A 24333-nucleotide genomic window follows, 5' to 3' on the forward strand; every position below is an offset into this window, starting at 1 on the left:
CTCAAGGGGTATGGTGGCAACCTTGAACTGAAGACCTCAGGGACAGCTCCCAGGCCCAGAGTTCAAGCCCCATGACTGACCAAAAAAAAAAAAAAAAAAAAAGATCATTTTAATTTAGAGTTGTGTTTTTGTGTCATTTCTGTCTTACTCCTTTTCCCAACTCCTTTGAAAAATATTAGACAAGTACATTTTAACAAATCATAACCTTTTATGGGGGTGGGGGGAGGGCAATGGGGACCAAGACATGTGAAAGGGTATCAATGTATGTGAATTAATGCACCTTCTATCTGCAAATATCATGTAACCCTTTTATTAATTACAATAAAAATATTTTAAAAAATCATAACCTTTTAAAAATAGGTTTTGTGAAGAAATGGAAAATAAGGTGTGGAGCTAGCTGTGGGATTATAAACCAGACAAATGGATCTCAGGCGGTGGTATAGCAGCTGCTTTTTAAACCTTTTAAAGCTTGTTTTATTTTATGAAAATGTATTTGAAGCACACAATGAAATGAAATGAAAGCATAAAGTGCTAAGTACAGATGCTAAACCAGGATAGGGCTGTGTTATTCTCATGGGAGCTCTTGTTGCTTATTCTCTGTTTTATTTTATTTGTTCAGTTGGAAAACCTCTGTTCCAAAGGATTAAAAAAATGTCCTACAACCTAATGGCTGATTGTGTCTTTTTTTTTTTTTTATTAGCTTATTAATGGAAAAACAGGTCAGATCGATGACCTGACTGAAGCTCAAGTTAGCTGTTGTTGTTTAAGTCCAGATCTTCAGTATGTTGCATTTGGAGATGAAGATGGAGCCATTAAGGTATTGACTTCTAGTCTTCAGAACTGTGCAATAGTTACTTGTTAGAAATTAGTTATAGGTGCAGGATTACACATTGATTACAAATACTGTCTCTCTCTCTTTCTTTCTCTCTCTCTCTCTCTCTCTCTCTCTCTCTCTCTCTCTCTCTCTCTCTCTCTTCTTTCTTTCTCTTTCTTTCTTTCTGTCCTGGGGCTTGAACTCAGGGCCTGGGCACTGTCCTTGGACACTTTTTGCTCAAGGCTAGCACTCAGCTCTACTTCCAGCTTTTTTTGTGTGTGTGGTTCCAGGGAATCGAGCCCAGGGCTTCATGCATGCTAGGTGAGCATGCTACCACTAGGCCCTACAAACAAATCTTTCTATGATCTGTCATTTCGTTAAGACTATCGATCATCTTATCTGACTAGTTATACGTTTTTAGGATTGCCTTTATTACTATTCTCATGCTTTTGGGGTTCTTTCTTCTCTACCTAGTTCTTTTCTTTTTTGATTGGGTCATGGAGCTTGAACTTTAGGCCTGGGCGCTGTCCCGGAGCTCTTCAGCTCGAGGTTAGTAGTCTACCAGATTGAGCCACAGCACCACTTCCCCTTGTTGTTTTCTTAACTTCCACTTAAATACAAAAGCATTTCTCTTTCCCCTCCTACCCCCGCACCTCCTTAGAAGCTCAGCTGTGTGGGGTGCAAGTGGTTTCCATTTTGGTAACGTGAAGCCTTGTTGAGTATGTACGGGCACCTGTGCTTGCCTGTTCCACCAGTTCTTGCTTTTCTATCTTTTGTGTTAGAAGTACATCTGTTCACCACCTGAAATCCTTACCTTATTTAAAATGCCCAAGTAAGAGCAGTTAAGGGCAAAAAACAGTATAATAAAAATCATTTTGGATAGAAGTGTTGTCTTCAATGCTGGGCGTGGTAGCTCACATCTATAATCCTAGCTACTCAGAAGGCTGAGTTCTGAGGATCATGGTTCAAAGCCAGCTCAAGCACTAAAGTCCATGAGACTCTTATCTCCCGTTAGCCACCAGAAGACTGGAAGTGGCTCAAGGAGTAGGGCAGTAACCTTTAGCTAAAGAGCTCAGGAACAATACCCAGGCCCCCAGAGTTCAAGTCCCACAACCAGGGGGGGAAAAAAAAAAGTCTTGTCCTCATCACTTTCAAAATGCATAACAAAAGCATATTTTGCCTAGCTGCATATCTATATACCTATATCTATATTTTTGCCAGTCCTAGGGCTTGAGCACTGTATGTGGTATGGAGGAACCAAACCCTGGTCTTTGTGCATGGTTGGCAAGCACTCTACCACTAGGCCAAACTCCCAACCCCTATTTTTTGTTATTATAAAAGGTGATATACAGAGGGATTATAGTTACATGGGTCATGTAATGGGTACATTTCTTTTTTGTTGTTGTTGTTGTTGGTCATGAGATTTGAACTCTGGGCCTGGTTGTTGTCCCTGAGCTCTTCACCTCAAGGCTACCACCCTACCTATGGGTACATATTTCTTTTTTTTTTTTTTTTTTTAGAAAAATACATTTTTATAAATATGTGAAATGTTGTACAAAAATTACTGTTTGAAGAATTACCATGAAAGCTTTAAACACAGAGAGGAAAGGTACACATTTCTTTTAGGACAATGTCACTCCTTCCCTTGCTCTTTTCCAGTTTTTTCCTCAGCTGTGTAATTTTTTTTTTTTTTTTTTTTTAGAAATCACTGGATACTTTATTTGTAAGTTACATAGACAGGCAGATAGATAGCTATGTTCATAAATATAAAACAAGTTTTGAGAATGTTGATGACAAGGTTTTTTTTTTTTTGTTTTGTTTTTTTTTGCCAGTCTTGGGCTTGAGCTCAGGGCCTGAGCACTGTCCTTGGACTTTCTCAAGGCTAGAGCTCTACCACTTGAGCCTCAGCACCACTTCTGGCTTTTATCTATGTATGGGGTACCGAGGAATCAAACCCGGGTCTTTGTGCATGCTAGGCAAGCACTCAACCACTAGGCCAAATTCCTGGCCCTTTTTTAAAAGAATTTATTAACGTTGATTTTTACATCATATTTTAAATGACAAGTTTAACATACAAGTGTTCAAGGAGGGAATCTCTATTTACAATCACTGGGACTTAGTATTTAGAACTTAATCACAATTAGGCTAAGGGTTTGTATGTCACAGAAACATTAATTTATGAAATAAAACATTATGTCTAGGGCTGGGAGTTCGATTCCTTGGTACCACATACATAGGAAAAAGCCGGAAATGGTGCTGAGGCTCAAGTGGTAGAGCTCTAGCCTTGAGAAAGTCCAAGGACAGTGCTCAGGCCCTGAGCTCAAGCCCAGGACTGGCAAAAAAAGAAAAAGAAAAAAAAACATTATGTCTATAGAGTCATAGGTTTTTATGTCTATATAGTTATGTTTATATTTCCATTACCATGTCCATAGCTTTGGGTATGTAGTTATTGAGTCCTCGCTCTTGTACTCTTTGGATTTAATAGCCACATATTAAGGATACCATGCGCCTTTTGAGCTGTGTAATTTTTTTAAGGAATGTTTATTTTACTCACTTTTTCTCACCTAGACTTTGGATTTTATTTCTTAATTTATTAATCATAGCACTAGCCATGTTTATTTTTTACTGGGGTCCATTTTTAAAATTAGGAGTCATGCAAATAATCTGTAGTCTAATTGCCCCAGTGAAGGTAAATGCTTATATTCAGAAAAGGAGGCGGTGGTACGAATGTTGTTATAACTTTGCTATGATTATTATGGCTTGAGTTCAGACTTAAGAGCTTACTTTTTGTTTATTGTGAAAAATTTATTAACAAGATGGGTGGTATTCTGAGAAAGCGTATTTTAGTTGTAAGGATGATTATACATTTACAGGTAAACCTTCTTCATCTTCTTCAAAGGCTCATTTCTCAGGGTATTGTGCATTATTAATCTGAAAGAGTTTTGCCTCCCCTTTTCCTGTATCTTGGCACCAACCTAGCACCATCTTGTTGCTTTGGTGTTAGGCTTTTTTTTTTTTTTAAATGCCAGTCCTGGATCTGAACCAGGGCGTGAGCACTGTCCTTGGGCTTTCTGAAGGCTAGCACTCTACCACTGGAGCTACAGCAAAACTTCTGACTTTTTCTGTGTATGTGTTACCAAGGAATTGAACCTAAGGCTTCATGCATAGGAGGCAAGCACTTACCACTAGGCCACACTATCAGCCTCACATTGTTTTTGTTGTTGTTGATGTTGTTATGTTTTGCTTTTCCTTTTTTTCTTTTTAAAAATTTGCTAGTAATGGGGCTTGAACTCAGGGTTTGGACACGGTTCAGTAGTAACATCCCTCAAGGATGATGCTGTACTGCTTGAGCCTTCTGAAAGTAGACTTGTGGACTTTCCTGCCTAGTCTAGTTTTGAACCTTGATCCTTAGATCTTAGCTTCCTGAGTAGCTAGGATTACACATGTGAGCCCCTAGTGCCTAGCTAATTTTAATCTATTTTTTGCCTATAAAATGAAAATTTGCCTGTAATCCTAGCTACTCTGGAGTCCCAAGATCTAATGATCACGATTTGAAATCAACTCAAGCAGGAAAGCATAAGATGCTTATCTTTAATCACCAAAAAGCTGGAAGTAGAGCTCTGTCTTAAGTTCTCTAGCCTTAAGCTGAGAAGCTAAAGGATAGCACGGAGGCCTTGAGCTTGAGGCCCAGGTCTCACACACTAAAAAAAAGAAAATTTCATGTGAATTAACCAAGATACCCGTACATTTGGCAGTACAATTGAGCCAACATCCTTAATGTTAGATACTGTTATTCTTGTTTTGCAGATGCCCGAACTCTTAATTTCCACAACTTTGGAAATGCAGAGCGAATATTCCAAGCCTATGTTTTCAATATTATGCTTCCCTGTCTTGCCCTGAGGGATTGTGATTGTTTGTCTGTTCATGTAGGAAGGCACCCATTTACACAATTTCCCCTTTACTTTTTCTTTCTTCCTTTTTTTTTTTCTTTCTTCTGGTCATGGGGCTTCAACTCTGGGTCTTGGGGCTGTCCCTGAGCTGTTCAGTTCAAGGCCACCACCCTACCCCTAGAGCCCCAGTACCACTTCTGGTTTTCTGGATGCTAGTTGAAGATAAGAGTCTCATGGACTTGAGTGCTGTGCTGGTTTTGAACCGCAGTCCTCAGATCTGATCCTTCTGAGTAGCTAGGATTATAGGCGTGAGCTACTGTGCCCGGCTTTTTTTTCAGACAGGTGGTTTAGGTTTAAATTTCTAGAATCTCCTGTTTTAGGTATCATCTGTATTTTTCTTCAGTGTTCTTGAGTACATTTAAATTTGAGTAAAGAAACATGTTCACTCTTTTCTTTTTTTTGCCTGTCCTGGACTTGGGCTCAGGATCTGAGCACTGTTTTTGGGTTTTCTCAAGGCAGAGCTCTACCACTTGAGCTACAGCACCACTTCTGGCTTTTCTCTATGTATGTGGTACGGAGGAATTGAACCCAGGTCTTTGTGCATGCTAGGCAGGCACTCTACCACTAGGCCAAACTCCCAGCCCAACATGTTCACTCTTGTAGTGTGAATTCGTTTGAAAGCATTTTTGATAGTCTGTTTTTGAATTTGTGTTACTTTCTCAATCTCATTTTGGCATATTCATCTTTATCCCTGTTAAATCTTACCTTTGTACTGGCCCCATACCTTCTTACATATTTTTATTGCCTTACTTGTCTCCCTCGTCATCCTTTATCTTCCTTATCTCTGTGTTGAATTATGAAGAGCTTGCCTGTTTCAACCAGGATTATTTCCTTATTTCTTTCTCATCCATCACAAATGTCATTTTCTCTTAGGAGGCTAAGCCCAGACTGCCACTTAATGATGAATTGGGTAGTGGAGTATTCAGAAGACTAAACACTGGTTCCTACGGTCATCTAGCCCTTTCAGTAAATGCTTGGTTTTAAGATATGTGCATATATGTATATACATACACATATTTGTGTGTATTTAAATTGAAGACACTATGAGATGGAAAGTCTGTGCCCTTTCAGTTTCATATTGTTTGCTTTTATTTAATACAGACATTATTGAGCTTCTTTTCATTAATTTTCTGTGGTTTTCTAAAAACATTGAAGATTTTAGAACTTCTAAACCACAGAGTGTTCCAGTCCAGAATTGAGCACAAGAAAGCAGTACGGCACATCCAGTTCACAGCTGATGGGAAGACTCTTATTTCAAGTTCTGATGATTCTGCAATTCAGGTAAGACAGCAGAGGCATTTCTAACCTAGATACAAATGTAGAAGGAATGAAAGAAGGCTTTTCTTGCAAAGGAACACTTGATTGTGCCTAAAATTGTTGTCCATCTTTCTTTTCTTTTCTTTTTGCCAGTCCTGGGGCTTGAATTCAGGGCCTGGGAGTTCTCTCTCGACTTCTTTTGCTCAAGGCTAGTGCTCTACCACAGAGCCACTTCTGGATATTTCTGTTTATGTGGCTTTGAGGAATTGAATCCAGGGCTTCATGCATGCTAGACAAACACTCTACCACTTAGCCATATTCCCAGCATGGTGTATTTTTTTTTTTTTTTGCCTGTCCTGGGGCTTGAACTCAGGGCCTAGACACTGCCCTTGGTCACTTTTGTTTGAGGCTAGTGTCCTGCCATTTGAGCCACAGCTCAGTCAAACCCAGGGCTCGTGTATGCTAGGTGAGCACTCTACCACAAGACTAAACTCCCGGCCTCGAATCCCTTTTCTTTAGACATGCTAGGCAAGCACTCTATCACTAGGCTAAACTCTCGGCCAATGGTGTGCATTTTAAATATACTATATTGGGTATACATTTGGATAATGGGTACCAGCTTGAGGAAACCCATTTGTTCCATATTGTGTGTGTGTGTGTGTGTGTGTGTGTGTGTGTGTGTGTGTGTGTGTGTGTGTGTGTGTGAGAGAGAGAGAGAAAGAGAGAGAGAGAGAGAGGGAGGGAGGGAGGGAGAGGAAGAGGGAGAGAGGGAATCAAGAATTTCATTTGACTTACCTACTTTTGTATTTGTGTTTGGATTACTAAATGTATTTGTTGCCATTATTTATGTATTTTCTTTATACATCAATAAAACCTAATTTGAGCAATTTTCTTTTAATAGTAATGCTTTTTACAGTGATAAAACCTGTCAGAATTTTTTTTTTTTTGCCAGTCCTGGGCCTTAAACTCAGGGCCTGGGCATTGTCCTTGGGATTTCTCAAGGCTAGAGCTCTGCCACTAGAGTCACAGCACTGCTTCTGGCTTTTCTTTCTGTGTATGTGGTACTGAGGACTTGAACCCCGGTCTTTGTGCATGCTAGGCAAGCACTCTAGCACTAGGTTCCCCCAAATAGGAGTTTACCATAGTGAAGGATGTAAACTCACTAATCCTTTAAAATTCATTTAATTTCCCTCTCTCCTTCTCTCTCACCCTTACACTTGCTAGGAAGACTCTGTACCCCTGAGCCAATCCCCTAGCCCTTTTTACTTCAGACATTTTTTGAATAGGGTTTTATGTGTATTCCCACGCTAGCCTGGACTGTGATCCTCCAATTTATACTTCTTGCCTAGCAATAATGACAGATGGGTGTTACCACACCTAGCTTGTATTGGTTGATGACAGCTTAATGAAATTTTTGCCCCACTTGGCTTCAAACCTCTCCCAAGTAGTTAGGCTGTCAGAATGACCCGCTGTGCCCAGTTCACTTGATTTTTGTTAAAGTTGCAATATACACACTTAAATGCAAACAATATTACAAGGTTTATTATTAAAAATAGATCATCCTATTTCTTATTTTTCAGAAGTACCACTTTAAGCTCTCCTTGTTTCTTGTGATACTTACCTTCATATGGCATGCTTACAAAGTGTTATCACTTCCCAACCTTCCTCCCCCCAAATCCAGGCTTAAATTTAGGGCCTCGGGCTCTTACTCAGCTTTTATTTAGTATTTGTAGTAGTTCTTACGATGGCAATATTTAGTTAAGTGTGCTATTAAAAGATGTTTTGAAAAAAGAGGTGTTTTTGAGTCCTGTCAAAATAAATGCTAGATATGAAATTTAGCTTCTGTACAGCAACTACTTTTTTGCGAGGGCAGGGGTGTTGTGGGGCTTGAACTCTGGGCCTAGGTGCTGTCCCTGAGCTCTTCAGCTCAAGGCTAGCACTCTACCACTTGAGCCATAGCATCACTCCTGGGTTTCTGGTGGTTAATTGGAGATAAGATTCTTACGGACTTTTTGTGCCCGGGCTGGCTTTGAGCCATGGTGCTCAGATCTCAGCCTCCTGAGCAGTTAGGATTACGAGCATGAGCCACCAATGCCAGCGCCTGCTATACAGCAGGTTTTATTGTAGCGTCCCATGATGCTCCTTTATTAGCTGTGAAACTGAGTGGAATAGTCACATTTTTTTTCTTCTCCGTATGTCTTTGAAATAGATAAAAGTAAACTGAATCTGATGAAATTCAGTTGAGACTTTGTATGCTATATAGTTAAATTCACAAGGTTTTATGACCTGCTTGAAAATATTCTCAGCTACCAGGAGAATAATTTCAAGTAATATTTTTAGTAAAAGATTATTTTTAGAAATATAAGTTGTATTTCATTATCTTTTCCTATTCTGCTCAGAATACTCTATCCATTTTTAATGTTTTAACAAGGGAACTTGAGGGAATGGAGAGTTGGGAGAGTTGGGAGACAGGAGAGAATGATGGGAGGGGTGACATCAGTTAAGTATTGAATTTAAACTCCTTTGAAAAACAGTTACTTAAACATAATTTTAAAAATTAAAAGAAAAGATTTTTGGCCAAATGCTGGTGGCTGATGCCTACAATCTTATTGACTCAGGAAGCTGAGATCTAAGGATCGAGGTTCAAAGCCAGCCTGGGCACTGAGCAGGAATGTCCATAAGACTCTTTAACTCCAACTAACCACCAAAAAAGATGAGGCTGTGGCTCACATGATAGAATGCTAGCCTTGAGCAAAAAAGCTTAGGGATAGGGTCTAGGAACTGAGTTTAAGCTCCAGGACTAGTGCACATATGCACATTGGCTCATATGATAGAATGCTAGCCTTGAGCAAAAAAGCTTAGGGATAGGGTCTAGGAACTGAGTTTAAGCTCCAGGACTAGTGCACATATGCACATATGTACATACACATACTTTTTTTTTCTTTTGGTCATGGGACTTGAACTCTGGGCCTGGACGCTGTCCCCGAGCTCTAAACAGCTCAAGGCTACCACCCTACTCCTTAAGCCACAGTGCCACTTTCAGTTTTGTGGTGATTAATTGGAGATAAGAGTCTCATGAACTTTAGTGCCTGGGCTGGCTTTGAACCTGGATCCTCATATCTCAGCCTCCTGGATAGTTAGGATTACAGACGTAAGCCACTGATGCCTGGCTGCTTAAAATGATTTTTCCAGGTCTTTACATTTCCTTACTAATACGGCAATGTCATTCTTTCTGATGGAAGCATAGAACTCTTTAGTGTATATATACTACAATTTCTTGATCTATTATTCATCTACTGAGGGACATCTGGGTTGGTTCCATATCTTGGCTATGACCAGTAATGCTTCAGTGTATGTGTTTGTGCTGTTAGTATATGATTTTTGAGGATTGCATTAGGAGCTAGCTAAGACCTGTGCCTGTGAACCTTGCAAATTCTGTGGTCTGGTTTCAAGCACTATAGCTACCTTACTCTCCTGGGCAAGACTACTAGTTTCAGTGGAGCCAGAATCTGCACATTTGCCTATCTTGTAGGCTTAGAAATCAGTGAATGTGTAATTGGGCTAATTTTCTCTGGAAGATTTAATCAGATGATGAGATCACTTGCATATTGTAGGTTTTCTCTCTCTGCTAGTAAAATTAACTGTTCAGTAAGCAACCGAAGAAAACATTTTATTTAGGAGGAAAAGTATTTTATTTTGCCTCTAGTCAAGTTAATAATTAACTCTACCTTATTTTGCCTTTGTAAAGTGTGGACACCATATTCTTTTTCTTTTTCTTTCTTTTTTTTTTTTGTGGGTCATGAGACTTGAACTTGGCCTGGACACTGTTCCTGAGCTCTTCAGCTCAAAGCTACCGCCCTACCCCTGGGCCTGGGTGCTGTCCCTGAGCTCTTCAGCTCAAGGCTATCCCTACTTCCCATTTTCTAGAGGTTAACTGGAGGTAAGAGTCTCAGGTCCGTCCTTTTGTCCCCGGGCTGCCTTTGAACCTTGACCCTCAGATCTCAGCCTCCGAGCCGCCATGCCGCCACGCTGGCTGGACACCATATTCTTTATTACTCTTGTCTGAAATGCCATGAGGATGAATAATTCACATCTGGAGTGCAGGCCTTTTCCTCTCTAGTGGGATATTGTTGGGGAAAGATTGTAATGGGTTTATTTCTTTGATATTCAGGTTTGGGATTGGCAGTCAGGGAAATATGTCTTTCTACAAGCCCACCAGGAAACAGTGAAAGACTTCCGACTCTTAACAAATTCAAGATTGCTTTCTTGGTCATTTGATGGAACAGTGAAGGTAACTTAAATCCATTTTATTTTATTTTATTGTTTTAAATTGTAATTAATAGAAGGGTTGCAGTTATATTCACCAGATAAAAGGTATATTACTTCACATACATTGATACCCCTTCTCATGTTTTTGTCCCCATTTCCCTCCTCCCACCCCCTCCCCTTATCTTGTTTCCCCCTTCCCTTACCTTTTTCAAATAAATAAATGAGCATATATACAACATAGCAGATAACAAGGTAAGATACTGTAACAATGTGAGAATAATCAAGGGACAACAAAAGAGATCAGAAATAACATAGTACATTAAGAACAACAATCATACATTATATGGCTCTTGTTTCCATATCTTGGAATAAATCCATTTTTTTGAGAAAAATATTTTGTAAGTAAAGCACTGACCTTTACAATAATTTTTTTTAATCTTTCGGTAGGTCGTGGGGCTTAAATTCTGGGTCTGGGCGCTGTCCCTGAGGTCTTCAGCTCAAGACTAGTGCTCTACCACTTGAGCCACAGCAACACTTCCAATAAAAATTTTTCTAGGGTTTTTAAAAGATATATTTTAATTGTTTTTTGTTATTATAATGGTGATATACTGAGGGGTTACAGTTATAAGTCAGGCCTTTTTGTATGTTCATCAACATTTGTACTGAAAAATACCAGAGAGATCAGAAGATCCAAAAACTCTTGGCTATGCTAAAACCTGTTTTATAGGTCTATCTTGTAGTTAATCCTATGCTTTAATACAAAATGTTTCTAAATGTTGCAGCTTCCTTGCTTATACTCTTATACTCTTTTTCTCTGCTTACTTGTTCATGGCTAGCATTCTATCACTGAGCCAAGCCTCTAACCTGATATTTTTGTTAGTTAATTGGAGATGGTCTCTTGGGCATTTCTATCCTGGATGGCTTCCAAGACCCTTCAATCTCAGCCACTTGAGTAAAGGAGAGTTATAGATCTAAGCCACTAGCACCCATCAAAAATGTCAACTTAAACATTTTTTTTCCCTCCTTAAGGTATGGAATATTATCACTGGAAGAATAGAAAAGGACTTTGTATGTCACCAGGGTACAGTTCTTTCTTGTGATGTTTCTTCTGATACTACCAAGTTTTCATCTACTTCTGCTGATAAGACTGCAAAGGTGGGTTATTCAGTTGTAATGACCATGCGTGAAACTTCAGTACTGATTATGTATTTTGAACACAATTATGTACACAAAACTGTAAGTTTCTGGGGCCAGGAGTTTGGCCTAGTGTTGCCTGGTATGCACGAAGACCTAGGTTCAATTCCTTGGTACCACATACCTAGAAAAGCTGGAAGTGGTGCTGTGGCTCAAGTGGTAGAGCACTAGCCTTGAGGAAAGCCCAAGGACAGTGCCCTCCCCAGGACTGGCAGAAACAAAACAAACCCTAAGTTTCTGTTTCTGTTTGGTCTCATATTGTAGGATAGGATGGTGACTGACCATTAAAGAACACCTGCCATATGGTAGAATTTCATTCCCTGTAATCTCATTTAATCTTTACACTGTGGCTGTGGCTGTCCACAGATGCAGAAACCTAAGCTAGACAAGGTTATATGCGTGGTTTTTAGACACATGCTTTTTGAAGTTGCTTAATGTCACATTGATTAAATGTGTAACACTGAAGACTTTTAATTTTTTTCCTTTGGATTATTATTATTATTATTATATTTATATTTATTTGGGGGGGGGCTAGTCCTGGGCTTGAACTCAGGGCCTGAACACTGTCTTTAGACTTTTTCAAGGCTAGAGCTCTACCACTGGAACCTCAGCACCACTTCTGGCTTTTTTTCTGTGTGTGTGGTACTGAGGAATCGAACCCGGGTCTTTGTGCATGCTAGCCAAGCACTCTACTACTAGGCCAAACTCCCGGCCCCTTTGGATTATTTTTTATCTATAACTAGTCATACAGATTCTCTACTTTGTTTTGGGTGCCATTCTTGAGCTCTTACTCAAGGCTAGTGTTCTATCACTTTGAACCACAGAACCACTTCCAGTTTTCTGGTGGTTAACTAGCAATAGAAGTCTCATGTACTTTTCTGCCTGGGTTGGCTCAGATCTCAGACTCCTGAGTAGCTAGGATTATAGGCATGAATCACCAGCACCAGGCCTCATTGAAAATAATTTACAAACTATACTAAAGTTTTATTTAATTGATATTTAATTTAATTATTAAGTTAATGCCTTTGGAAAAAAATCACTGAATCATGCTGCTTCATTGGGGACATTGAATAAGTTGTTCATTCTCCTTTCTCCATCTTTGTTAATGGCTTTATTATCCACCCATTTCTCTAAACAACACTCCTTAGATTTTGTTCTTGTTTTTTGGTGCTTTTTTTTTTTTTTTTTGTGGGTCGTGGGGCTTGAACTTGGCCTGGGCACTGTCCCTGAGCTCTTTAGTTCAAGGCTACCACCCTACTCTTGAGCCAAGCCCCACTTCGCATTTTCTAGAGGTTAATTGGAGATAAGAGTCTCAGGTCCTTTTGTACCCTAGCTGGTTTTGAACCTTGATCCTCAGATCTCACCCAGCTTTTTGGTGCTCTTCTATTTATTTTTCTATGTCTTTATATTCAGCTCCTTGTCCTCAAGCCTTAAGACAATGCTCTTCTTCGTACTTCATTGCATTGTCCTCATATCCTACCTCTGATCGGCCCTTCCTCCCTTTGATTTTCCCTTACCCTTTCTGACCCTCTGTTGAATCTCCTAAAACCGGATAGCTTACTGATGAGCTCCTTAGTCCACTACCCTCTCTTTTCATTGCACCATTTCCTCTCTACTTACCCACTCTTTGTCTTCATCGTTGTGCATATTGTTAACTCTGGTTTGACACAACCTTTACGTGTGTGTGTGTGATGTGTATGTATTTGTTCCCCGTGAAGTATTGTAATACATTCTTCTAGATTTACATTTGATACCTGCTTTTTTAGCTGTTCACTAACTGTTCTTGAGCCTGTCTTTCTTATTTTTATTATTTATTTATTTATTTGCCAGTCCTGGGCTTGAGCTCAGGGCCTGAGCACTGTCCTTGGACTTTCTCAAGGCTAGAGCTCTACCACTTGAGCCTCAGCACCACTTCTGGCTTTTTTTCTATGTATGTGGTACCAAGGAATCAAGGAATCTAACCCGAGTCTTCGTGCATGCTAGGCAAGCACTCTACCACTAGGCAAAACTCCCGGCCCCTGTCTTTCTTATTAAAATATAAACTTCAAGGAAAGATATTATTTGTAGTCCTACAAGCTCTTTGTTCACAGTGCCTGGTGGTTTCCCGTAGGTATTTGTTCAGTGGTGATAAGGGAACCACAGAAGAGTGGAGGGAAAAGGGCAGCATTTTGCCCCCAAATAGTAGGGCTGTGTAGGGAGTAGCCTTTGAAGAACCCTTGCCATGTGCTCTTTTTTACCCTCTTTTTGTCCTCCCTTTAATCTAATCTTTACCCCATAGATACCTCTGCCCCATTTTACAGATACTGAAAATGCTAGAGAACCTTATGTGAGTTGTCTTAAGCCACCAAGAGTTAGCTAAAAATGGACTCAGGAGTTGGCCTTAGAGGTTTGCTTCCTTCTGCTGATGGTTTTTAACGGATTCCATGTTCTTCTTTCTTTCTTTTTTTCTTTCTTTCTTTCTTTCTTTCTTTCTTTCTTTCTTTCTTTTATTGTAATTAATAGAAGGGTTGCAGTTATATTCGCCAGATGGAAGGTGCATTACTTCATACACATTGATACCCCTTCTCATGTTTTTATCCCCATTTTCCTCCCCTCACTCCTCCTCATCTTGTTTTCCCCCTTTTTTAAATAAACAAATAAATCTATATACAGTATACCAGATAACAATGTAAGATATTGTAACAATATGAGAATAACCAAGGGACAACAAAGAGATGAGAAATACCATGTTCTTCTTTCTGAGTCTAAAGATCAAGTAGGTGAGACTTTGGTTTTTCAGTAGAATTTAAAGAGAAACTTTGAAATTTAAGGTAGCAGGTTAGAGCTTGGGCATTTCATGAAAATGTGTGCACTGTCAAACGTTAGCTAGAATGGCATGTGATTGGATTTAATGGTGGGATGACACTTCAGCAGGGTTTGCCCAGGATTGGGCTTCTTTTGAGTGTATTTACCATTCCTAAGCAGTCCTAATTGCCTTCCAGATTTGGAGTTTTGAACACCTTTCCCCTCTTCACGAGCTGAAGGGCCACAATGCCTGCGTGCGCTGCTCTGCCTTCTCTGTGGACAGCACCTTGCTGGCGACCGGCGATGACAACGGGGAAATCAGGGTAGGTGTGTGCTGACACGAGCACTGCTCCTTGGCCACAGTAATGGGACAGGGCAGCACAGGTCCCGGGGTTTGGGTTATGTGAGGCATTCTTGGTTTCTTTTGCATACTGTGTTCACAGCCACCCTCCACTGCAGGGAGTGATTCAGAGTTACACTGAGGTGTTGCCTTATGAATGTGAGGAGCAAGTGCCCTATGTATTTGCAATTGGTTCTCTGTTCTTAGTTGAGAATGATTCATCTTAGTTTTTGGATGTGACCCAAATGTTGTTTTTAGTTTCAGAATCTGAGAAGAGTAATTTTGCAAATCATTGTCTAGGTTGTAACTGAATTGCAGATTATGCTGGTTTTGATTCTCTCCATTCTCCCCCCTGCCCCCCCTCCCCCCGGAAAAAAGATCTTTAGCACTCATTAGGGAGCATGTAGTTTGTTGCAATCTCTTTGGATTATCTGTTCATTAAAAGGTTCAAACTATCCCATTTCCATCCTTGGGTGGGCATCCTGACTAAGCTATAGTCTACATGATAGGCCAATTTTTATCATCCCACAGTGCTTTAAATATATACATGTAAGCCATGACAGTTTTGTTTGGCAAAAATCTTTCTGGGAAGTGTGGGGTACCACTCTCACCTGTGCCTGGAAAATACTGCCTACTGAAAGAGCAGAAATAATGGGAAAGCAGTCAGATGGCTTGGTGTTATTAGAAGAATCGGACTTAAACGGAAAAAGTTGGGGCATTGGATGACTGTTTTGGTAACCAGTATCAACAAGGAGAGTGTTTTATTTGTGTTTTTTTTTTTTTTTTTAAACAAAGAATGTAAAACTCAAGGAATTCTATATGTAATGTAGAGGAATAGAAGAGTATGTACTGGCAGGAACAGAGGTACTATCGTAGGAAGATGAAGTTCCCCTTGAGGACTGAGAGCCAGCTGTCTCTGTCCTGGTGATATAAATGTGGTGCCAGCTGAAGTGGCAGAGCCACAGCGGGATTGAGTTCTTGTCTTCCAGTGAGACTCCTTTGCCAGGCATGAGGCAGTGTTTCATTTTTCAGAAGCCCCTACAGGAAAAACACTCTGTCAAAATCTTGAATGTTATTTAAAAGGGTTTTTTTGGTACTTTTTAATTTTTTATTCTTTTGCCAATTCCAGGCTTTAACTCAGAGCACCACTTCCTGTTTTGTTTTGGTTTTTTTTTTTGTGGGTTATGGGGCTTGAACTCAGCCTGGGTGCTGTCCCTGAGTTCTTTAGCTCAAGGCTATCCCCTACCCTTGAGCCAAGCCCTACTTCCTGTTTTTCTAGATGTTAATTGGAGATAAGAATCTCAGCTCTTTTTTGTGCCAGTGCTGGCTTTGAACCTTGATCCTCAGATCTCAGCCTCTTTAGCTAGGATTGCAGGCCTGAGCCACTGTGCCCTGCCTTCCTGCTTTTTCTGTGTATATGGTACGAGGAATTGTGTGTGCTAGGCAAAAACTCTACCCCTAGGCCAAACTTGTGAGACTTTTTTTGGGGGGGTGGGCCAGTCCTGGACTTGAACTCAGGGCCTGGCACTGCCCCTGAGCTTCTTTTGCTCAAGGCTAGCACTCTACCACTTGAGCCACAGCACCACTTCCAGCTTTTTTTTTTTTGCTTCTGTGGTACTGTGGAATTGAACCCAGGGCTTCATGCTTGCTAGGCAAGCACTCTACTTCTAAGCCATTCCCAGCCCTACTTTTATTTTTCTTACTGTTTTATGTATATTTTGCTTGTATAACATATCAGCACTTGCAAGTTATTGGATTGTTTCTATGTGTCTAGTAAAAATAATCTTAGGAAATGCATGCTTAGAATTATCTCTGTGTATTAAAACCAGAGACACTGGGTAACCCTGTTAACGAATCTTGTATCATGTTTATGTAGATATGGCATGTCTCAAACGGTGAACTTCTCCATTTGTGTGCTCCTCTATCTGTAGAAGAAGCAGCTGCCACCCATGGGGGCTGGGTGACAGATCTTTGCTTTTCTCCAGACAGCAAAATGCTTGTCTCTGCTGGAGGATATCTTAAGGTAAGAATTACTCGAGGACTAAGAAAGAAAGAACAGCCTGTTTCTTATTTTCCAAGCGTTGTTCACTTCGGGTTTCTCAGTTGGATTTCCTGTAACTCAGCAGAACAAAAGGACAGTTGCTGTTCCCCATCTTCTGGGGTGAGACAGGTGTGAAAGCTACTTTCCTTAGATCTCTTGAAGGCGCTGGGGTGTTCTCAACCCAGAGCTCACTTGCTGCTCATATAAAAACCTGCATGATTAGAATGCCTAGTAATGTAATTATTTTATTTTATTTTTTTGGTCAGTTGTATGGCTTGATTTTAGGGCCTATGCGCTGCCCTTGACTTCTTTTTGCTCAAGGCTAATGCTATCACTTTGAGCCACAGTGCCACTTCCAGTTTGTGGTAGTTAGCTGGAGATAAGAGTCTCACAGACTTTCCTGCCAGGGGTGGCTTTGAACCATGATCATCAGATCTCAGCTTACTGAGTGAGTACCTTGAATTATAGGCGTGAGCCACTAGCATCTGGCTTATTTCATTTTTTTTTATGTCTCGTTAATGTTCTGATTAATATTCCTTAAAAATATTTGTGAAATTCTCTTCATTCAGTTAATAATAACCAGCATAGTGCTCTTTGATGAAATGCTTTACTCCCATCATTTCACTGGCCGGTTTTGTGAAGTGCACATTTTAGTATCCTTTGGTTACCATGAGCAAGCTGATTTTCATGAATGCTGGTGGTTGGCTAAGTTCAATACTTAGTAAGTGGCCAACATTCACTTCTTCCTCCTCAGTTTTTCCTAGCAAGTTGCTTTCTGCAGATGTACTCGTGAGCACTGAGGCCACGGAGTGTGTTGTGATGTTTCAAGGTTCTTTTTTTTGTGCATGTCTTTATTTGTCCATTTAGTAAAACTGTGTTTAGAGTCCACTGTGTACTAAGATGCTACTGTGTGGCACCACTGCCCAGGGGCATGGCACAGTCTACAGGAAGCAGGTGGGAAATAAAGTCCTCAAGTTTAGTGTGTGTGTGTGTGTGTGTGTTTGAGGACAGTGGAAGAAAAGAAGAGGAAGAGCGACATAAGCTGATATTATGTATTATACTGACTGCTTGGACATCCTATAACCTTTCTCATTTAAAATAGACCCCCAAAACTTTAGCATCTATATTAATCTCATTTATAATATCATAAAAGAAAATAGGTCCCATAAAATGTTATGAATCTGCTGTTTCTTGCTGAAAAGTATAGTTGTGTCTAGAAGTACATGAATAACTAAAGTCTTTGGTTATATGGTCCCCAAATTATTGAAATTTTATTCAACATAAAAAATCTGGCTTAGGGGGCCGGGAGTTTGGCCTGGTGGTAGAGTGCTTGCCTAGCATGCACGAAGACCTGGGTTCTATTCCTCGGTACCACATGCATAGAAAAAAGCTGAAAGTGGTACTGAGGCTCAAGTGGTAGAGCTCTAGCCTTGAGAAAGTCCAAGAACAGTGCTCAGGCCCTGAGCTCAAGCCCAGGACTGGCAAAAAAAAAAAAAAATCTGGCTTATAGAAATGATAAAATGGACCACTTTTTGGTTGCCCCCTTTTAGGTTGCATTGGAAATACAGTTATGTTAATGTTGCATTCATCTTTTGAGCATGCCTCATGCAGCATCTAGAGCTGCTGAGCTATGATTGTGAAAAGATAAATGCTAATACTTATTTGGCTCTGATATTGTTTGTGTGGGAAGCCAAGTCTTCAGCTATATTAGCTGCCGAAAAACTTAACTGCTCAGCCTTGACATCAGGTTTCTTGAATCTATGTCATTTGATTCTCTGGGCCACATAGAACACTGGCACGTAATTGTTAGTCTGATTTCTAAGATGTTATAAAGATGAGTGACTTGAAATAAAATAGCAGAGTACATCTGTGTACTGTAGAGGCTATATCTGAAAGCTAGGAGAAACTATTGCCTGTATATTTAGTCTGTATATTTAAGTGACAATCAGGCTGCCTTTGCCTTCTGGTTTGATTACCAGCATGGTTAAGCTAATTATGTTACAGCCAGGCCTGCATCTACCCAGCATGCTAATGAGATCATCCAAAAGTACAGAACAAATTAGAAGTAAAAGCGAACAGCTGCTGTAGTGACCAAGAAATTAGGCCTTTGGAGTCTGTTTACTTTAGAGTCCAGGAGCATAAATTGAATGCCAGAAGGATAAAATAGGTATTCAGTACCTAAAAAGTTTTTAATTTTCATTGGATACTAGTAGTTCATGCCTGTCATCCTAGCTACTCAGGGGGATGAGATGGAAGCTGGGAAGGTCTGAGACTCGTCTCCAATTAACCACCATCCCCCCGCCCCGCAAAAAACCTTTCAAAATTACTCTTACTTATACATGAGTAAACAGCAACACTAAATTTATGCCTGAATATCACTAAGAGTGAACTTGAGTAGTCAGCTCAGTCACGTGCCTGGGAGACTTTTAGGCTGTTTTGTGGGTGCAGAGGTGGATGGCACTGTGTTCAGAACACTCCTTTTGTCCCTGAGGCCATTAAAACATTTGTGTATTGATCCTTGCCCTCGTTTTAGCTGTGAAACTCGGAAATGAGCCTTATGAATTTCTTTTGGCAAATGGATATAAATATTGAAATCATAGTGGTGAGGGAATGGAAAGACTTGGTGAGAGCACCTGCTTCATTTGAGGTGTTTAGAATTTATGAAGCAAATAAGTATGTAGTCTGTTGTTTAAACAAACCAGGTCAGACTCTACCGGTACTCCTGGTGACTGTTCAGTAGAGCCCATCTGCCCATAGACTGTATGCCCCATAGTGTGGATGTCTGTCAGAACATGTGGGTGTCCAGAGGCACCAGCATGAGGAAAGAATGACTTGTCTGCCCATTCCACTGAGATTTGCAGGTGTTAGAGTTGAGCCCAGCCCTCCCATAATAAACTCTGGGTGGCCTTGCAGATGGCATTGGGTATAGGATTGCTGTGAAGTTGTTCTTTTTTTTCTTTTGGTCGGTCTTGGGACTTGAACTCTGGGCCTGGCGCTCTCCCTGAGCTCTTCAACTCAAGGCTGCTGCCCTACCCCTGGAGCCACAATGCCACTTCTGGTTTTCTGGTGGTTAATTGGAGCTAAGAGTCTCTCGAACTTTTTAGTGCCCAAGGCTGGCTTTGAATCTCGATCCTCAGATCTCAGCCTCCTGAGTAGCCGCCACACCCAGCTGCTGTGAAGTTCTAATGAGAGTTAATCGCTAAAGTCTGATCAAGTTGATAATGTCCTTGGTAAATGTCAGGGTTCTCCCCCCCCCCCTTGCTTTGCTTGTATTTAGGATTGGGGAGGTGATAGGACAAACTACAAACTCCAGTTTCATGAGATTTTTCCCCCCCCCCCAACAGTGGTGGAACGTTGTCACTGGAGAAGCTTTACAGACCTTCTACACAAATGGAACCAATCTTAAGAAAATACATGTGTCCCCTGACTTCAAAACATACGTGACTGTTGATAATCTTGGGATTTTATATATTTTACAGATTTTAGAGTAAAATGATTAGACATTAATAATGTTGACTTCTTTCATGTTCAATTGGAAAAAATAATGAAACTATATCAACTTTTTAAAAACTGTGAATTGTTTTCCAGGATTGCATTTATTACGAGTGTTTATGGTTGGGTGAATAATAATGTAGCTTTCTCCCCAGTGAACAGACCTTTAATCTTGAATTTTCTACTCATCATCTTCATTAGCAACTTGTCCTTAAGATGCAAATGAAAATGTAAGTATGTACCTTGTTATTACTGTTGGTAAATTTTCTTGATGCATTCAAATTGGTTGACATGATTAGTGAGAATAATTTGAAAGGAATCTGTATTTTATATTATCATTGTGCAAACTGTGCTCAGGAGAACCATGTTATCCCAATATAAGATAACGCTCGTTCTCGCAAATACAATGTTGGAACTTATTTACACTCCTTAATTTTTTTTTGAAACTGTGAAGTCTATGTACATACTCTGCAACATTTCCTTTAATTAACTCTGTAATTGAATGTCAGATTTCTACAGTTCTTTCTATGAAGCCAAAATTATGTGTTAGATTTCTCACTGTAGCTCCTGGCAGCCCTGTTCTGTAACTAGATTTCAGTTGTCAGTACCCATCCCCTCTAATCCTCCTTCCCTCCTCTCCCCCTCCTTCCCTCCCTCCCTCCTTCCCTCTCTGACTCTGTTTCTGTTTGTCTGTTTCTCTCTATCTCTTTCTTGGGCTGGTACTAGAGCTTGAACTCAGGGCCTGGGTGCTGCCCCTTAACTTTTTCATTCAAGATTAGTGTTCTGCTACTTGAGCCACAACTTCATGTCTGCTTTTTGGTGGTTGATTGGAGATGAGTCTTGTAGACTTGAGTCTTGTAGACTTTCCTGCTTCATCTGGCTTTGAACCACCATCCTCAGGTCTCAACCTCCTGAGTAGCTAGGATTACAGGTGTGAGCCCGGAGGCCCTGGCTGATCATTTGCCTCTTAATTGAACTTAATCTTTCTTCATCCTCATTTTCCCTTTTTCCCTTTTTTTAAACTACTTGAGCTACAGCCTCAGTCCTTTTTTTTTGTCAGTCCTGGGCTTAAGCTCAGGGCCTGAGCACTGTCCTTGGGCTTTCCTCAAGGCTAGTGTTCTACCCTGAGCAACTGCACCATTTCTGGCTTTTTCTATGTATGTGGTACTGAGGAATCAAACCCCGGTCTTCATGCACTAGGCCAAACTCCCAGCCCCCCCCCCCCCCTTTTAACTTTTGTTTTCTTGTTTTGTTTTGCTTTGTTTCTGTTTTTTGCTTGTCCTGGAGCAGGTGATGTCCCTGAGCCCCTCTTGTGCTCAAGGCCAATGCCCTAACACTTCATAATCCCACTTCTGGCTTTTTCTGAGTAGTTTATTGTGGATAAGTCTTGTGGACTTTCCTGCCAGAGCTGGGAACAGTGATCCTCAGGTCTCAGCCTCCTGAGTAGCTAGGATTTACAGGCATGAGCCACCTGCATCCAGCTGTTTTTAGTATTATTTTATTTTTGTTGGTTATGGAGCTTGAACCCTGGATGGACCTGGGTGCTGACCCTGAGCTCTTTTGTTCAAGGCTAGCACTTTACTACTTTAAGCCACGCCATAGGATCACTTGCAGCTTTTGAGTGGTTAATTGGAGATAAGAGGCGTGGGACGCTCTACCTAGGCTGGCTTCAAACCCCAACCCTCAGATCTCAGCCTCTTTTGAGTAGCTAGAATTACAGGCGTGAGTCACTGTGCCTGATTTTCACTTTGTTGTTGTTGTTTTAATGGGGTAGTCACTCCATAGTTAAATGTTAGTAAATTAGAATAATTGGGAAGGAACAATTTTAATCATACATTTTAATATTGATTTTCTAAGAAATGTGAAATGGTAAAGCATTGTCTTTCTACTTCCATTTACTTTTTTTTTTTTTTTTTTTGTCAGTCATGAGGCTTGAACTCTGGGCCTGGGCGCTATCCCTGAGCTCTTGAGCTTAAGGCTGAGTTTGGGCATTGTTCCTGGGCTCTTCAGCTCAAGGCTACCGCCCTACCCATGGAGCCACAGGGCCACTTCTGGTTTTCTAGTTGTTAATTGGAGATAAGCCTCACAGACTTCATGCCTGGGCTGGCTGACTTTGAACCTTGATCCTCAGGTCTCAGCCTCCTGTGTAGGTGGGGTTATAGATGTGAGCCACTGCGCCAGCTTCCACTTATTTTTTGGTAAATGTTTTTGTCAGTGTTATTCTCTTAGTGAATTTCAAGAGAACTTTCCTTCCCCTGCCACTTCTCTCTCTTTCTCTCTCACCTGGGGTTGAGCTCAAGGTCTGAGCATTGTCCTCGTTTTTTTTCCCTCAAGGCTGGAACCCTACTACTTGAGCTACAGCACCACTTCCAGTTTTTTCTACATATGTGGTACCAACGAATGGAACCCAGGTCTTCATGCATTCTAGGCAAGCACTCTACCACTAGGCCAAACTCCCTGCCCAAGAATTCTCTAATTTTGTTGTGTTGTTCCAGAAAAGTCATTGTGATTCTAGAAGATGGTAAATCTTCTAAATAACCTGTTTCTTCCTCTCCCTGTCTTACTTTACTTCCCCCTTTTTCCCTGTCCTTTTTTTCTCTTTACCTCTTCCCTTTAAGGCTAACCAGGAATGATAAATTTTTTCCCCCCCCTGGAAATGGGGTTTCACTGTATTATCTAGGCTGGCCTTGGAACTTTGATCCTCCCGTCTCAGATTTCCAAGTAGCTGGGCAAGATGGCTTTGACAAAGAAAAAGCTCATCAGTATTACAACCAGTTATTTTTTTTTTAATTTCCTGATTAGGAACTTTAATTGAAGTTTAAATTTAATTTTTTTCTGAAATATTATTAAGGATACTGGAGATAAATGAGTAAATGTGATTTTAATATAAAATCCAAAAGCAAAAATTCTTGTTTCTTCAACAAGTGCTAACAAATACTAGTGTTAATAGTAGATAAACAATGACCCCATTTCTGTGGTTGGGGCACATTGGTAGATACAATGAGGAATAAACCACTGAAATGTAGTTTAGCTGTTTCTGTGTAGCAGGAAGTGGGAGTCCAGTGAATAGGATCTTTCATATCATTAAAAAGTGTTAGGGTTTTATTTCGATAGTTTACAGGCTGTGATTTATGTAAATGTGATCATGGAAATCTTAATTTTATATAAATAGATTTCTGTAAGTAGCGCTTTACTCAACTAGCCAAATCCAAATCTTGTTTTCTTTTAGTGTTTAGGGCTCATCTACTCCATCACTCAGAATCAAAGCATTGATTTTTGGAATTAAAGACCACCTAACTGATGGTGTCAACCAAAGTCCTGGGTGATCTTTGTCTTAAAGATGAGGATGAGGTAGTCCAAGGAAAGAAGAAATATCATGGGACCTCATGGCGGCGGAAGCTTTGCTTGTAGCTTGTGCGTGAGCTGCTGCTTCTTGATATTTTCCTTCTTTCCTGACACAGGATCTTGATTTGTAGTCCAGTCTAGCTTTGAACTCATGATCTTCCTGCTTCAGCCTCATAAATGCAAAGATTGCAAGTGTGTACATTCACACCTGATACCGATGAGCTTTGTAAAGCATATTCTCTACTGTATTTTTTAATATAAGAAATTACTTTGTATGTAAAGATGTTTTTGCATTGTACATGTCTTGTATGTTTTGAAAACTTTTGTATTTGTAATGTAATTACATGATTTTGTTTACCTTCGAATACATTTTAAAACATGAATTTTTTTTAAAAAAACATAAAAATAAAATTCCTAGATGTTTTTAAACAATGCTCAGATTGTTTCAGACTCCTTGATTATATTTTTTATTTGTTTTCTAAAAGCCTGATGAGAAAGAAGAAAGCTTAATCCATCAACATTTCCATCTAGATTTTTTTTTGGTGGGTCTGGGCCTGGGCACTGCCCCTAAGCTCTTCAGCTCAAGGCTACTTCCCTACTCCTTGAGCCGCAGCCTAACTTCCCATTATTTGGAGATTAATTGGAGGTAAGAGTCTCACATGCTAGGGCCCGGCTGTTTTGTTTGTTTGTTTGTTTGTTTTTTGACAGTCCTTGGGCTTGAACTCAGCGTCTGGGCACTATACCTAAGCTTCTTTTGCTCAAGGCTAGTACTCTAGCACGTGAGCTACAACTCCACTTCCAGTTTTTTCTATTTATGTTACTGAGGAATGGAACCCAGGTCTTCATT

At 40.3% G+C, this 24333-nt stretch overlaps 1 protein-coding gene across 3 annotated transcripts in view; it reads left to right on the forward strand.

The window, feature by feature from the left end:
• Positions 1 to 23481, forward strand: part of Apaf1 (apoptotic peptidase activating factor 1) — an 83859-nt gene extending 60378 nt beyond the window's left edge. Inside the window, exons 21-28 of one of the 3 annotated variants that reach the window (XR_016534612.1) lie at positions 701 to 817; positions 5920 to 6045; positions 10193 to 10312; positions 11320 to 11445; positions 14466 to 14591; positions 16485 to 16631; positions 19994 to 20371; positions 22476 to 23481. Coding sequence is in view for 2 of the 3 variants with exons in the window: in XM_090328460.1 (XP_090184586.1) it covers positions 701 to 817; positions 5920 to 6045; positions 10193 to 10312; positions 11320 to 11445; positions 14466 to 14591; positions 16485 to 16631; positions 19994 to 20140 (909 nt within the window). In the remaining variant the exon portion in view is untranslated. Of the gene's footprint in view, positions 1 to 700; positions 818 to 5919; positions 6046 to 10192; positions 10313 to 11319; positions 11446 to 14465; positions 14592 to 16484; positions 16632 to 19993; positions 21155 to 22475 lie in introns of those variants that run through there. The other 2 variants (XM_090328460.1, XM_090328463.1) reach the window with 2 other exon arrangements.
• The last annotated feature ends 852 nt before the right edge of the window (positions 23482 to 24333 follow it).

This window comes from Megascapheus bottae, chromosome 2 (genome assembly GCF_031878675.1).
Source record: "Megascapheus bottae isolate mThoBot1 chromosome 2, mThoBot2.hap1, whole genome shotgun sequence".
Taxonomy (NCBI): Eukaryota; Metazoa; Chordata; class Mammalia; order Rodentia; family Geomyidae; genus Megascapheus; species Megascapheus bottae.